At 38.3% G+C, this 17,136-nt stretch overlaps 1 protein-coding gene across 1 annotated transcript in view; it reads left to right on the top strand.

Moving 5' to 3' along the window:
* LOC107438912 (mucin-3B) overlaps positions 1-17,136 on the top strand; it is a 104,768-nt gene that overhangs the window by 70,620 nt on the left and 17,012 nt on the right. The window contains exons 6-7 of the mRNA XM_043052865.2: positions 528-12,947; positions 14,680-15,075. Of these exons, the coding sequence (XP_042908799.2) occupies positions 528-12,947; positions 14,680-15,075 (12,816 nt within the window). The remainder of the gene's footprint in view (positions 1-527; positions 12,948-14,679; positions 15,076-17,136) is intronic.

The following is a 17,136-nucleotide window of genomic DNA, read 5'->3' as shown; positions in this document are numbered from 1 at the left end:
TTAAATTCCCCATAATGTGAACTTACCAAATGTGGTAACTACAGTAACCACTTGCATTTAATTAGCAGTGATTTCGCATTTGCATTTATTTCTGCAGTATAACTCTAATTCAAGTCTCTTGAGTTACCTTACTTTACAAACAAATGTATCAACTAAAAAGATGCAGACTCATAACTTAAAAAATGCTGTCTACGACTAAAGCTTCAGAAATAATAAATGCTTTTTAAGCGTATGAAAGGGGAGAAGAAACTATTAATGTACATAAAAAAAGAAGAAATCGTAAAAGAAGAAATTGCTTACATAATTCAAGTGACATTGTTGAAATTCTAAACTTCTTTCGATAAAAGAGAAAGGAATAGAATTTCGACTTGCTTTTAACCTGCTTTCAGCTGAATGTGTGCTTTCGCGCCAAGAACAGCTTCTTCCATAAGCTTCAAGATAAGCAAATGCTTTTGTGATTGGCAGCTTTACAATGCATATTTTCATTTTTAACTTATACTATGTTGTTTTCAAATATTTGAGTATAGATAACCCCTTGGAAGAAGGCATGAAAATAGAAGACAACTGGAAAGACTATTCTAGTCCATCTGCAAGAATGATTTCGGACAAATATCGTAAGAAACAATTTCCTTACATCATACAGAGCAAGAGACTACATCTGCCTACAAAAGAATTATTGGATAATACGAATAGTCAGAGAGTCTCATCAAGAAATGCATACAGAGTAGGTACAGAAACGGAATCATACGGATCCCTCGTGTCAGGAAATATCTATCAAACGGCTGTCAGCGAACCAGTGTCTATTATTCCGACATCGACTTTTACTTTAATAAAATTCGATCACGAATTGCCCAAGAAAATCATCCATAAAAAAACGGAGCAACAAATGCGAAAAAATTTGTATTCCAAACAGCATTTGAGTGACATAATGCAGAAAATTGTTTTTTTATATCAAAACGATTCTCAAAAATTTAATGAAAGAAAGAAAGAAGGAATCGCTCATAGGAAATTGTTGTCCGTCACAAGCAAGGAGGGTGATTTTAAAAACTACCGAGTCAAAAAATCTGTATCGACAGTTGATATAAGTCACATTGCTTTAGCTTCACAACTTCACACGACTGGTATTATACTGTCGACCACAGGAACTGACGTCATGGAGGGTCGAACAACGGCATGGACTACGATTGTCGAAGGTACGTACGTTAAGGGAACATATGCTCACATTATACATAGTACTTCACGCATTTTCTTCACAGTTGAAAAGACAAAGACTACTGATTTTATTACTCCAACTAGTGTTTCAAGAATCGATGAGCTAGCAACTCCCACTTTTGCATCCTCACCAATCTATGAAACAACTGATCCTGTCTCAATATCTAACGAACACTCTTTTTCCGACATAGAAAGTGAAGCTTTTGACGGTAAACCACAAGTAAAGCCAACTCCAGTCCTACATTCAACCCTTCTGAACTCAGAGACTCCTGATACTTCTTCCAGTAAAAAAGAGTTTCATTTATTAGATCCGTCCATTTCCGTTATTGAGGAAAATACATTAATACAAATGAGTTCAGCTTCTAATGGCGATAGCTTGGATGCACTTTCGAAAGTATTTACAGAAAGTGAATCAATAGGTACTATCGCTTCAAAGAACGAAATGGTTCAAGCAGAGAAAGACATGTCTTCAAATGATTCTTTGATACGAGGAAATATTGCCTCAAACACTGAAATGACACATCTAAAGAAAAGTATTGCTCCAAATAATGAAATGATGAAAACTGATAAGCCTGTCACTTCGAACAATAAAATGATGCAAACAGAGAAAAGTATCGCTCCAAACAATGAAACTGTCCATTCCAAAGAGGATGCTCTTTTACAAAACATTGTAGGGAGAATGGCAAAAACAGAGAGCACCATTATGGACTATGGTTTGAAAACAAATGATAGCGATTCCAAAACAGGATTAAATCTTCAGACAGTAAAAGTATTAACAGATGAGACAAGATCGAATGATCACAAAGATGAAAATATTCTTCTTGAAACTATTGCCTCTCCTCCGTTGCCTGTAGAAGTTTTTAGTTCCCTTAAAACTCTTGAGGATGAAAATCTAGACAGTAAAAGTATTAATGATAAGTACAGCTCAGGGAAAGTGTTATTAAATAACAGCCCAATTGGAGAATCTGTGTCCATACCTGATTCACAAACTTCAACTACAGTCATGAATACTCCTGCTGAATATGACACATCTGTCATATCAGTAACGGAAACTACAAATTCCTTATCAACTTCTAAAATCACAGGTAGTTTACCTGACGATAGAAATAACATTGCCATTGCGAATACTAAATCTGATAGTGTATCCACTGCAAGCAATCTAAACCTCGAATCTTCCTTCGGCTTTACGTTCGAAACGCTTGTTCCTCAGAAAGTGTCTGATACGCCAGTTTTCTTAATGCCAAGTATAGAATCTGACACTGCTCATACATCTCCTCCTCTTGAATCCTTAAATGCAAACCCTTCACCTATAACGACATCAGCTGATTCAAATGAGCCTGAAGCTGTCTCAAATGAGCCTGAATCCAGGAAGAGGAGAGATGTTCCAACTTTAGTGACTGTTCTCAATCCGGAGGGGCGAATCATTTCTACCGACGCCCGAGTTTATTTAACTCCTCACTACACCACCTACACTTATTTCACAACAATCCTAAAACCAGGGGGAGGTACACAAATCCAAAGTAGTTTGGAAGTGGAAACCGTTTATCCTTCTGATCGATCTGATGACGACCAGCCGTGTTGCGGTGGTCACGTTCACGGCGACGGAAGAGAGGGCGTATACGTCACACATTATCCAAAGATACCCTCAACGCATGATCATCATATAGAGACTGTCCCTTATGACCTTGAAAGAGCGAGTGAAATAACACACAGAACTACCTACACATATTACACAACTAGATTTAGGGGAGGTACGTCGTTTGTTGAAACTCGCAAAGAAACTGAAACCAACGTGACACCGATACCGTCCGCAGGGCGGTATTCACCGTTTGAAATCGGTACATATTATGAACCAGACGATGAAGAATTGCATCCTCACCACACGGAAGCCCCGCATATTGTTGGACCTCATGATATGACTCATAGAACTACGTATACTTATTTTACTACCAGATTTAGGAATGGCTCGCCGATAGTTGAAACCAGAAGAGAAACCGATACAAACGTTACCCCTATCCCAACGATACACAGACACGGCGGTGTTTTGTACACTCAAAACGAAAGATTCCCCGTTTATTCCCAACCCATCGATCCCAATTTGTACAAGCCTGACAGAGTGACGCACAGAACGACGTACACGTATCACACGACGAGGTTCCGTGACGGAGTACCGATTGTGAACACTAGAAAAGAGACGGAAACTAATGTGACTCCCATACCTACCTATACCAGGTCTACCCCCTTGCAGAGAACAAGATTAATTCCGAGTAGGGTGATTACCCGTCCTGTTGAAAGAACGGCTATTTCTTACGACGATCACCCTCATCACGATCATTACGACCCTTATATCACGCACCGAACGACTTATACATATTATACAACTAAACTCAGGGGAGGCGATGTGCATGTAGATACGAGGTACGTGACCGAAACCAACCTAACGCCAAATCCAGCACTCCCCGTCAATCATGGTGTAACAACACTCTACAATCGACCTCACTATGACGATTTCAATGTAGATCAGTGTCCCAGTTGCAGAGGACAAGGTAGAACAAGAGTTCCTCCACCAAGTGACCGGACCGTCGTTCTGGGTCACGACCGAGTGGTCAGACCGAGCACTGCCACACACCTCACTACATACACCTATGCGACCACAACACTGGCGAGAGGAGATTTACCAGTTGTGAGAACGAGAGAACATACAGTCACCGAGGTGTACTCTGACGTAGTCCTCCCTACTTTGAAATTTGGAGACAGAATACGAGCTAAGAGAGATGACGGGAGAAATATTCGACTTGCAAACAGGCAGGACAGACGAATCGCATACGATGATGTGAGAGAACCGCAAAATGTACCAGACTCCAAGCGATTTCAAAAGAATGATAGTCATAAAATAACACCAACACGCATCACTTACTATTCAACTTTTACGTATTTCACGACTGAACTGGGTGGTTCAGTTCCTATTGTCAGAACGAGAGAGCACACGGTGACGGAAATTCTTTCCGATGTTATCGTACCGACAGTACGAAATCCTATTTCTAGGACAACGCATTCACGAGCGAAAAGAAATCTTGTAGAAACACATTCTAGAAAACTCTTGAGTGTGGCAGCAGATGAGGAAGAAACTACATCTTCCAACATTACGACTGCTGCAACAGGAAACGCTACAAATTCACTTTCTGATGTCGAAAGAAATACAGATCGCTCATTTACTAATTTGAACACGATTTTGAACACTCCAGTAGAAAGTGTCGCAAATACAGTTAATGATACTGTAATAAGCACCGAAAGTTCTCATTTAAAAGAGTTTCCCAATATTTTAATAAATCAACCAGAAAGCACTACATTTACAATTTATGATGCTGAAATAAATACGGATAGCTCATTCATTAATTTCAACATGTTTTTTAACATTTCGAGCACTCAACCTGAAAGTGTCACAAATAAAGTTAATGATAGTGCAATAAGTACCGAAAGCTCTGATTCAAAAGAATTTCCAAGCATTTTAATGGATCAACCAGAAAACACTACAATTTCAATTTCTGACACTGAAATGAATAACGGAGGCACACTTTCTAATTCGAAAGAACAAGCACTTTTCAATACCCCAAGCACTCCATTTGAAACTAATACAACTGAGGGTTTTAAAATTTTAAATTTTGAAGGTCTAACGCTTAGTAATGCACCGATTGCTGAAAATGAGGAGAGCATTCCTGGAATGACTCAGAATGAAACAGTTAAAATAACTGCTGTAACAGAACCTACAACTGTTGAGGGTTTTAATGAAACTATAGTTTATCCGTCAGATATCCTGGTTTCTTCTATCGAAACATTGACTCATTCCATTAATACCGTAAGTTCAAATCTCAAAACGGACATGGAATCAAAAAACAGTGCAAAAAGTCTTAACACGATAGGGAATTTTGAACAGAAGACACCGCACTTGCAAGTTTCATCATCTGCAATGACAGATAGATTAAAAACTGAAACTTCAGAAAACAATTCGGTCAGTGCTGATTTGATATCAAGTCAAAGCATCGACAGAAAGTTGTCACACTCCTGGACACGAAATCAAAGCGCGGATACAGATCCTAGTAAACTCAGTCCTACAGAAACATACAAGTTTTCACCAAAGCTTGACGACATTGACCTGACCGCAGACGGAGCTGAGATGATTTATTCGTCACGCGCCCCACCCTCTACCTATTTCACAACCTACACTTATTACGCAACCATTTTGAGACCGGGTGGTCAAAGAGAAATAGAAACGAAAACAAAAGTCGTCTCCTCCACACTCTATGATCCAGCTTATGCTCCGGCTCATCAAAAGAGTGAAAATATGTTGAGGGCAAAAGAGGGAAGGAAATGTTGCGATTCAGAATTCATACGACCCACAAGAGCTTACGACTTGAGAGCTGACAGCGCAGTTGTAAGAACTTATTCTGCCATTCCAAATTATCGTTCTAATCAACCCTATAAACCATCGTTTGCTGATAAAGTGCGAGGACCCTTCTATGACACACCTACTAAATCTGATTGCCCATCCTGCAATTATAGAAGAAGAAACAATTATAATAATGATTTTCGCAATAAGAAACCTGACCAATACATAGCTCGGACTCCCTACTTAACAAGCATTCCAGTATTTAATCCTGCAACGTACAAAAAACTTCCCGAAAAGACAACAAACGCGGTTTTTTACCCCGGAGAAGGCATTACACCGACAGCAGTAACATTTTATTCTACTTATACGTACTTCACAACGGAACTTAAAGAGGGCTCACCCTACATAAGAAGTCGAGAACACACAGTAACAGAGATATTGACAGATGTTATTGTACCAACAGTATCACGTGTACTCCATCAAAGCTCAGCTTCCCCTTACAGAAGAAATAAGCGACATATCAATGAAAAACTCTTCAAAAGAAAACTGAAAAACTTTTTCAAGCGAAAACTTTTAAGATCAAATGAAGAAGACTCTGTTGCTAACAATAGCAATGATTTAAATTTTTTAAACCGACATGAACGCGCAATTCCTATTACCCATTATACAACCCATACATACTATAAAACTTCACTGAAGCCAGGTAATAAGAAGGAAATTGAGTCTAGTACTAAAATAATTTCATCTGTGTATTACAATAAAATACAACCTACCGGAACACTTAAAGCGTATAATACTCCTTCAGCGAGACGCGATACAATTCGTCGACAAGAACAACAGAATCAAAACAGTGCTTCACGCTTTCAAAAACCATATTATTTATTACCGACACAAAGGCGACTTAACGTGACACCTCATCACGGACTCAATAAAAACGATAAAATAAAACCCAACTTCTTAAAAGATTACGAAAAGAAGCACAACGTTATGGAGACTCATATACCCATGCAACCATCCATGGTAACTTTTTATTCAACCTATACTTATTTCACAACGGAGTTAGCAGGTGGGCATCCTGTCATAAAAAGTCGAGAGCATACTGTAACTGAAATATTAAGTGACGTCATAGTCCCGACAGTTGTCAAGTTAAGACGCAGTGAATCCATCCATTCGACACCTGTGCAGCAAAATAGGGTTGCTAAAACTGCAGAAAATTCTTTTTTTCATAGAAAACTTTTGTCTCTGAATGATTCGCTTGATTTGGAAGCCAAAATGAATGATGCTTACTATGAAAATGAAACTAACGAGGAAAAAGCATCAGAAGACAATTTGAATGATTTAAAAAAGAACAAATTTAACAATTTTTCAAGAACAGAAAACTCCTCAACAAAATTCGAAGATGACGCATTTCTTAACAGCGCTCAATATAGTAAAGCTTACGCTGCTTACTTGAAATATTTACAATCTTCGAACTTCAAAATTTCAAAGCAAGAGGATCGCACAAATTTTGAAATATTAAATCTCGTTTCTCAACCAGATTCTACTTTCAAAAGCTCCATTACTCACAAATATTCTGTCCCGAAAGTAACAGCTACAGTAAGCGCATCCTCATCCGAGTCCCAGAATGAGGAAATAATTTTGTTCGCTACATCCACAGTAAAGCGCAACGGCCGAATGACCAAGTACACAACCACGATATATGGAACCTACGTCAATGGCGTTTATGCTCAGAGAGCAAAATCAAACTCAGACATCGTTCCCATGACGACAGATATAGATATATCAGTCACCGCGCCACTGCAACCCATCACCCCGTCTCGACTTTCGGGACTTGTGCAAAGCGTGGTGTCACGTAAAGTTCGTGGTCCGGTCGCAGTTCACCTCACCACGGAAATTCATGGCGTATTCATTGGAAATGCTTATGCTCAGACAGCCAGGGTGTTCACCAGTTCTCAACCTCTTTCTTCCACGAGAGAACCTTTCAGTTTTAAGCTAGCGCCCATCGCTGCGACATCTACTTCGGGAGTGAGAAAAACCGGCCTCCTGTCATCAAGAATAGTGAGGAGCAAAATAGAAGGATCCACGACATTGTTATTCGTATCAGAAATTTACGGCACGCATATTGGAGGTGCATATGCTCACCTGGGCACGTACACAACGCGTACCATAACTCCTTCCTCCACTTCTTCCATAGAACCGTCATCAACAAGTCTGTCAACGTTTCACATCGATGATTTGACAACAGGTCTTGTAACAGCCTCTGTAAGTGATAGAATTATGAATGCAACGACCATACGCTATCACTTTGAAGTATATGGAACTTACTTAGACGGAACATACGCTCATGTTCCTAGCATTTCTACCGAAACTCTTCAGGTACCCAATTATTTAACTCTTCAATCGAATTCATCCATTATTACTAATTCACTTTCAATACCTGACAAAAGTCTGAAAATTGAATTCATGGAAGAAGCCTCTACTGGAGAAGAGGTAATAAATGGGGCTCGAGACATTTTCGAAAAATTCAATGATCGGAAGATGAAAGAAAATACAGCAAATATTTCACCAACCCCAAAATTTGAAATTCTATCGATATTTTCAACCAATGTCATAGTCTCTTCAACACATGCTGAAAGCAATGCAAATAGTTCTTCTTTTGCGGAAGCAAACAGTGCAGACTTGAGCAAAAAAGAAGTAGGCTTTGATGTCGAATTTCCTGAGGAACATTTTCTGTATGAAAATCTCCTGTCCAGCACTTTTCCCCATCAGATGACACCCATACTGCTACCAGAAGCTTTAAGAACATCATTTTCTCCTGATACGCTCCATCACCTCCAGAAAAGGAGCTATCCCGACATTCAAAGCTCATTTCTAGACTCTACTGCTTCTCGCAGAAAGCCGTACGACTGCTCCCATTCTATAATGACGAATCCCTTACCAGATTCTGACTTCACTGAACCGTTTGCTACGTCTAGTCATTTTAAAAGTGATCTCTCTAAATCAAAGCATCAAATGAGATTAAACATCAACAAAACAACCATTTTTAAAAAGAGAAAAAATACAAAACACGTTGTTCCAATAAAAGAGCAGGATCCCAGTAGCAGGAAGAAACGATCTGCATCTAGAAGCCTTAACAGACGCTTCGGTTCAACTCCTACTTCTTCGACCAGTTTCCGGAGATTCGGAAGTACCAATACAGCGTCCACTACTCGAGGATTCCGCAGCAGTGCAAGATCTTCTGCTACTTACAGCAAGCCATCAAAAAGTCTGCCATCGTTCCTGTCAAGAGGTTTGAGATCTTCATCAACGAGTAGACTAAGTACTTCCTCCATAAAACCTACTTCATCCAGCAGCTACAAATCCTTAATGGGAAGAACGCATAAGTTTGGAAAAAAAGAGCCAGAGGAAGTACTTAAAGATGATGATGTTGACTTTGACGCAAGTGAAGCTCTTACTGATTTAGTCACTGAGGAGACATTTCAATCAAAACCTTTACCGAAATTTCGTTTAAATCGACCTTCTAAAGTGCAAAAGAATAATCATTCTTCTCTTAAGGCTGATCGTTCGAGGTCAAAATCTCGAATTATGTCGATCAGAACATCTTCTACATTGAACAGGTTTCGATCGTCCACTAAGAACAACTATATTAGTTCGAATAAACGTAAAACCAACAGTCGACCCCCTAGCAGTAGAGAAGTGACACCTACTATGACCGATACACCGGATAGCACCTCTAGCAAAAGACGTTTTACATTGACCACAACGTTTTCGCTCAGCTTAAATCCGACAGCAAGCTTTCTATTATCGAATGAAGGAGATTCCGAAATTTTGAATAATGTTCAGGAAGATACTTCAGTTAAGAAGCGTAAAAACAGAAAACACAATTCTAATTCAAATTTCGGAAGTTTACGGAAAAGTAATTTCCAGGCAGGGTTTGAAAACGAGGAGAACGAAGTTCAACCAAGAGTATTACCTCTTCCGGTGTTTGGAAGATCCAGAGGAACAACGCGACCACCCAAATTTGATCCGAGGACCATAAAATCTTCTGCCACATCCACTACCACGCAGTTTTCTTCTGACCCCGACATACAACCAACTCCAGTATTTTTCGATTCATCCACATCCCAAGAATTAGTTGGCCCCATAACAGTTACGGAAAAGTTTACTACAACAAAAACTCTACCTGTCCATTTAGGTTTGCGCACTTCGTTTGCAACGATCACCACAACAGGATATTCAACAAGTACAATTCAAACAGAAGATCTAACGAAATACACTATTGGTGGCATCACTAAAACGTTGTTATCAGCAGTTACAAATTTCCCAGACGCAAATTTGCCCCCTGACCAACAATTTACGGTTGTGACTGAAATATTACTAACGACGACAACTATTGAAACAACTTCATTAGTTGCCATTAAAATGGGTTACGGTACTCGAACAGAAAATATTGTGAACAGGCAAATCATGACCATTCTAGCTACACAAACTAACACACTTCTGGAAGATAAGACCCCACTATCTCAAATCCCACCACAATATCCATATTTCCCCAACCCATTCGCTCCCTCTGTTCAGAACAACGGGTTTTCTTTATCTCTTTCCGAAAACTCTTTCGTTTCAACACAAACAGTAACATCGACCACTGTACTCCCAATCTTTCTGAATGGAAAATCTATTCTCACTACTCTTACAAGTACTACTTTAAGCGAAACCACATTAGTCAAAACAGCCACAGTCAAAGTTCCGCAACTTCCGACGGCCCATCCCTTTGTTTTCCCCCAACCTGTCTTTATTTTACCATCGGTCACCACGGACGTCACTGTCCGGTTTACAGCCCCGGACGGGGAGGTTTTTTCTATAGTAACAACCATAACAGTACCTCTCGCCATAAATGGTCACACAAGATTCGCCCGAAGTATCCACGACATAAACTCTACACAAGTTCTTGACATTTCAGAAACTAACTTTATTCGTCCTAGCGTCGCTCCCTATTTTAAAGAAAGAGAGGATGACGATAGTCTACCCGTTGAGTTTCCTAGTCATTTAAAAAATACACCATCTCAAAGTAGCTTCCCCGATGAAAGCAAAATAATTAATAACGAACGACTTTCGCCCCACAATTCAAAACAATTACAAAGAAATGAGTATGTTAAAGATGAGTTGCATATTCGCAATCCACTCGAACTTACTTCATTGGATTCAGTAACTTTTAAATCTAGGAAATTACTCCAGGTAGATGATACTGAGGATGATGCAGGCGAAAATGCGTATAGAGAGCCATACACAGAAAGTGAACCTCCTACCGATGCATATAGGGTTGATACTTTTCATATTACAGGTCCCAGATTCAACGATGATCGGCCGATACCATCTGTAAGGGTCATACCCACAAGACGGGCTTATATTCGTAGAATAAAGCCTGAGACGTCAAGAAATCAGCCAATGGATAGATTGAGTGACGAATATTATGCGAGAAGTAATCTACAAAATTTTCCCAGAAATGTTCCAGACTCCGATTTTTACCCGGGCAGGAGATTTCCCAATGAAAACTTCGGAAGTGTGCGTGGCTACCCAAACAATATGATACTTCCACCTCCTCAGGATTTTCCGGTGGTGAATAACTTTGCTCCCATAAGAGGAGCGCAGTACTTTTCTCCTAACAGGCCAAATTCACCGTTCGAACCTCCGTTTACGGGAAGCGAAAATATACGACCTCCCCAAAACTTCGAAGCAGTTAGAACAAACAGACCAGCTGACACATTTGGCAGGGTTAGAAACCCATCGAGTATTCCCACAACTGAAAGTGGTCTTAGAGCTCAAGCAGACGGGTTTGATACACTACGTCACTTGCCTAGTTATTCTCCAACTCGCGAAAGTGTACGAGGGAATGGCGAAAATGCAGACGACAGCGTGCCTACAACTACAGCTTCCGAAGAAAGCAGAGATGAGCCAGAGACAACCAGTTCCCCACGAAGAGTCATTCGACTACGACGACCGGGAGGAGTTCAACTAAACCGATCGCCACCACCCCCTCCAAGACAGAATTTAAACAGGAAGCCAATCATAAATTCTCTGGCAGAAATTGAAGATACTTCGGACTCAAAAAATGGACGCACCAGAGCAAGAGGTCCAGCGATCACTACCCACAACGATGAAAGAAGGCCCAATAGGATAAGGGGCAACGATATCACAAGTCCACAACCTTCAAATGTCGCTGCTTTGCCCTTAACATATTATACAACTTTCACGTACATGACAACATTCCTAAATGGTCCTTCTACGGCCTATTCTACGAGGGAGGCTGTTGTATCAAACGTTGCCACTGAGACACTCAATCCACACATTGTAGGTCTTATTCGAACAAGGGGAGGGTTCACGTCCCAAACTGGAATTCCAACAGCTGTTCCCCTGGGATCTACAGCTAAAGGTGCCACCACAACTATAGTTAACTTAGCCTCCAGGGTGCAGCTGTACAACAGTGATGTTTATTATGGTCGATCTACTCTTCCGGAAAATAACCACTACGAAAATAGTTTTTCAAATTCAATATCCAGTAGCACCGTTCAAGTGAGTGACATAGCCACTCTGCCTAAGACATACTACACCTTGTTTACTTACTACTATACTCTGAAGGACAATGACAAAAGCACACACTCCCAAAGGTCCGAGACGCTTTCAAACATCGATAGCCAAACAGAACCGTTTGTGACCCAAGATTTTTCAAGCACTATTGACGGAAATGGTATATTAACTTTGAAACCTGACAAGAAGATCGTTAATTTAGGACTCAGAACAGCCCAAGGAACGACAACAGAAGTCAATCTCGAGCTGCAAACGCTAGTCAAGTTCGACAACGTCCGAAATGCCGTGGTAGAGAGAGGAAGTATCACTCCCACTTTAGTTGAGATCATGCCATCAGAGACTGACGCTGTCTATAACAACTATTTGGAGCCTGGTGACGCTGAGGTACAAGATCAACAGACCTACCCTCAGACGGTGGCCATTCAACCGTCTTTCTCTTCTTCTGTCGGGTCCCAGAAGCTTTCATCGAGTGACCAATCAACACCGGAAATACCGGGGAGCAGCCGCCTCCTGAGGACTCAGTCTCTGAGGGGACCTTTGAGAATTGCAACGACAGTTCTTCAGAGGCCTGGAAACCTCAGAACATTCGTGCCTCGACCGGGAGTGCGAGTACGCGTTAAACCTCTGAACTCAGCGGATAGCTCTCCTGAAACAGATGATGATGACAGCGCAACCAGTCCCGACATCACCACAGAAGAGATGGGTGATGATGAGTCGTCTACTGAATCAGATATTGAATCAGTCACTGAAAGCGGCAGCCAAGGTAAGTTATTTGTATTATACTTGTAGCAAATTTAAACTACTTTGTTTATTTTTTATTGCCAAATGAACCGCTTCCATTACCTATTTTTTTTTAAAATGCAAAAAATCAACATATTTTTTTCTTTCATTAATAAATACAAGGAACTAAAACAAAGCATCATATACAAATTCTAAATTGAAATTTTAATACTTTTGTGTGTAAAAAGTATTTAATTGACCATCAGTGTACTATCCCAAATGATCTCGGGCAAATTAAAAAAAAAGTTAAATATAAGTCTTTGTATAGGTTCACATCTTCATCATCTGAAAAATCATCTGCATTACTTTCAATTTCGCTCGTGAACGCCATTTTTTAACTCTTTTTTCTTCTATGCAAATTTATCAGACATGGTATATACAATGCTACAAAACTCGTCTGCAGTCCCACAAAACAGCAAAACTCCGAAACAAATATTGGCAAACTTCAAATCACAGCAGATCATTATTTATTTTTTGCTTTGCTTCCGGCCGAGTAAAAACGTAATAAAACTAAAGATATTGACGAATTCTGCTATGCCCGAATTTACTCGGGGTTATAAATGTTTGCAATATATGCATACCCGAGTTAACTCGGGTAATCAGGGAAGCGGTTTGCATCGATAATGCATCATAATAATCAATACATTGCAGAGACACAAAAATATGTAGTGTAGGTCACAAATGAATATTGAAAAAAAACGTTATCAAATTCTGAAGAATCATAATAGAAGCTTTGTTTAGAATTTAGAAAGAAAAAAAAATCTAGGACCAAAAATTCAAATGATTTCTTCTCGTTCATTAATTTTTATTATCTGTATTTTTGATTTTATTTCTCAACTTTAAAATGTATAGCGACACCTTTTCTTACTCGTGTATATTTTGAATTTATAAAAACAGCGAATCCTTTTAATAACAAAAAGGTTTTGCTGTTTTCAACACTAAAAATACCCTTTTAACCAAAAAGTTTCATTATTTTGATTCAAGCAGGTCTCAGAAGAAGAGAAAAAAACAACATGCATCAAATATAATTCTTTTTCATTTTAATGATGAAAATGCTTTTCTTTTATAATTTAAAAAAAAAAATCAGGTCTTCAGGTTGCTCCATTTAAAATGTGTCACAATATCATTTAGAAATTATTATGAATTAATCACTTCTCTGATTATCCAGAATTCGTCAATACGTTTTGCTTTATTACGTTTTTATTCGGCTGGAAGCAAAACAAAAAATAATCTGCTGTGATCGGAAGTTTGCCAAGTTTTGTTTGGGAGTTTTGTTGTTTGTGGGAGTGAAGACGTGTTTTGCACCATTGTATATACGATGATGGTGGATGAATTTACATAGAAGAAAGAGTAAAAAAAAATGGCTTCCGAGAGCGAAAATGAAAGTGAGGCAGATGATTTTTCAGATGATGAAGATGTGAAAATATTCAAGGAATAATATTAAATTTTTTTCATTTGTCCGAGATCATTTGGGATAGTACACTGATAGTAAATTAAATATTTTTTACACATAAAAAAATTTAAATGTCAGCTTAAGACTTGTGTATTATGTTTTGTTTTAATTCCTTGTATTTATTAAAGAAATAAAAAAATATATATCGATTTTTTTCTCATAAAATTTGGTAAGGAAAGCGGTTATTACGAATTAATTAGTTTCTGTTTTAAGCTTTAAAAAAAAACTTTTAGAATGTAACTATTTTTGTATTTTATATTAGAATTTGGAGGTAGGAAACGTCTTAAAATAACTATCCGCCGATCCCCTGGAGCTGTATCAAGAACCACCAGAACACGGCCTCGCTTCTATGTGGTCACAAAAACAGCTGAGCGTGGTTCGCAGAGAGCTTCAAAACGACCCGTCAAAATCAGTCGGATACCCACTTCAGAAATGACGATGACATCAGTTCCGGTTGTGTTTGGGCTCAGCACCACCTACAGAAATGCACTTGTGACCTCTCTGGACACTCCGGAGGAAATGTCCGTCCAGCCGAGCAAGACAGTCATTTTCACTTACTTCACGACCACGACCTACACCGTTCCCTACACGGTGGACGGGAAATCCACCTTCACGACCCTGGAAGAAACGAACTCCAGATATGTCACAGAAACACTTGGTGAGGAAATCCTTATGTGTTTTTTCTGAAAAAATCCTTGGCATAAGTTATTAGAAGCACTATTAAGATTCTATTATGGTGATACAATATAACAGCTTTAGTGTTCTTTCTGTTTGCACTTGTTTACGTTAGTGTAATCGATGGCTTAAATGAGACGATATTTAATATAAATTCGACGATACATTATATAAATATAGAATATTTACTATGTCAGGTATTATATTAGTATAGTATAATAATTGGATATAATATAGCCTACGTCACAGGTTGTGTTGTTCCTACTAAATTTAACCCATGAACGGCATTTTCTTCATATCGAGATCCAAGCCACAAATAAACAAACGAAGTGTTCGATCGTTTAAATAGCTGCTCGCCAGATTTTATTGCATTATAAAGAAAAGTTATTGAAACTAAATACAACTAAATAAACAACAACAACTAAAACAAATAACAACAACTACTAATAACAATAACTAAATAAACAACAACTAAATTCCATTCGTTTAGCATTGCGTCATATGTTGTTCCTACTAAATCGAAGTAGTTGTGTTTTTTTCATATTATACCCAATTAGACCAAACTATGAGATGCACTGTAGCGTTTCAATAATGACATGTTTTGCACGAGTTTATAGGCAATACTTTTATATTTAAACATACACGTAATGGGTTTTTTATTCAGGAGATTTTTTATAGACTTCCTATGTGTGTTTATTTTTAATGTATTGCATTACAATGCTATCCAATTGATACAGGAGAGTAAACAAATGCAAACCTGTTTCATCCGAATATAACCAATAAAGCTGTATAGTATCGTCTGATAATTATAATTCTACATGGAATCTTAGAGTGCATCTAATTATATGTCCAGGCACTGTAAATGCATATGCTCATTGTATCAGGGCAAAATATATGTATGCATGTACAGTGGGCAAAAAAAAAACGGAACACCCTGAATATTTTCTAATTTAATGATCGGATCTTCACGATCTAGGACTCAATCGTAACGGGTTAAGGGGCTGACCTCAAACATGCTAATTAATAAGTTCAGATGATATTTTAAATAACGAAATCAGGCACAAAAATGTGCTTTCTCTGAATAAACATACCTTTTTTTTTGTTTTGACGGATTCGGATTTCTGACATCCCAAAATATAGGGGGTAGCCGTAATTAGGGAAATATGACCCCAATAGTTTGGTTAGGGGAGCTGCCCAAAGCTTGGATACCTTATTGTTAATTTTACTTTTTTCGCATTTCGCGCCATATCTCGAGAACTTTTTAAGCGAACATTTTTCCCTGCGAAATTATATTCTTTAAAATGTTTTAAAAATATTTATACCTTACAATTCAAAAATGTTTTGACCGATATTAAGTAAAATGATAATAATGACAATTTATCAAAAGTGAATTTTGCATGTACAATTGTGTGTAAAACTTTTTTAATTCCTTTAAAAGTTTCTAGAGATATGGCGAAATACGCAAAAAGTATAATTAACATGAAAGGGTTTAAACTTAGGACCGCTCTCCTTATTTCCCAGATGACAGCTACCCCCTATGGTTTGGGGGTGGGAAATTTAAATACGTCAAAAAATAGGTATGTTTATTCGACAAAGTACTTTTTTGTGTCTGGTTTCGTAACTATCGTTTTCCTTAATTAATTTTTTATGCAATTTTAAAGTGTATCATTTTACGTGGCAAAATACAAAATTTGAGCGACATCGGTTGAATAGTTCTTGATAAATCTATTTCTAAATAAACGATTTCTTTAAAATTCGATTTCTCAGAAACTATTCAACCAATCCCTTTTATTTGGGGAGTTAGAAAACAAATTCCCTCGAAAAGAAGCATGTTTATTAAAAGAAATAGTTCCAATATCCGATACTTAGATCAAAATAATCGATCCGGTAATCGAATGAAGATCCGATAATCGATCGAATCATGAGATCAAAATTAAAAAGGGTGATCCAATTTTTATTTGAGCATTGTATATGCATACATTGCATCATACATTAGTAAATTGTATTTTAATATGTGCGTACATGCTATAAATATAAATATATA

This window comes from Parasteatoda tepidariorum, chromosome 2 (genome assembly GCF_043381705.1).
Source record: "Parasteatoda tepidariorum isolate YZ-2023 chromosome 2, CAS_Ptep_4.0, whole genome shotgun sequence".
Lineage (NCBI taxonomy): Eukaryota > Metazoa > Arthropoda > Arachnida > Araneae > Theridiidae > Parasteatoda > Parasteatoda tepidariorum.
This window is presented reverse-complemented; position numbering and strand designations above follow the sequence as displayed.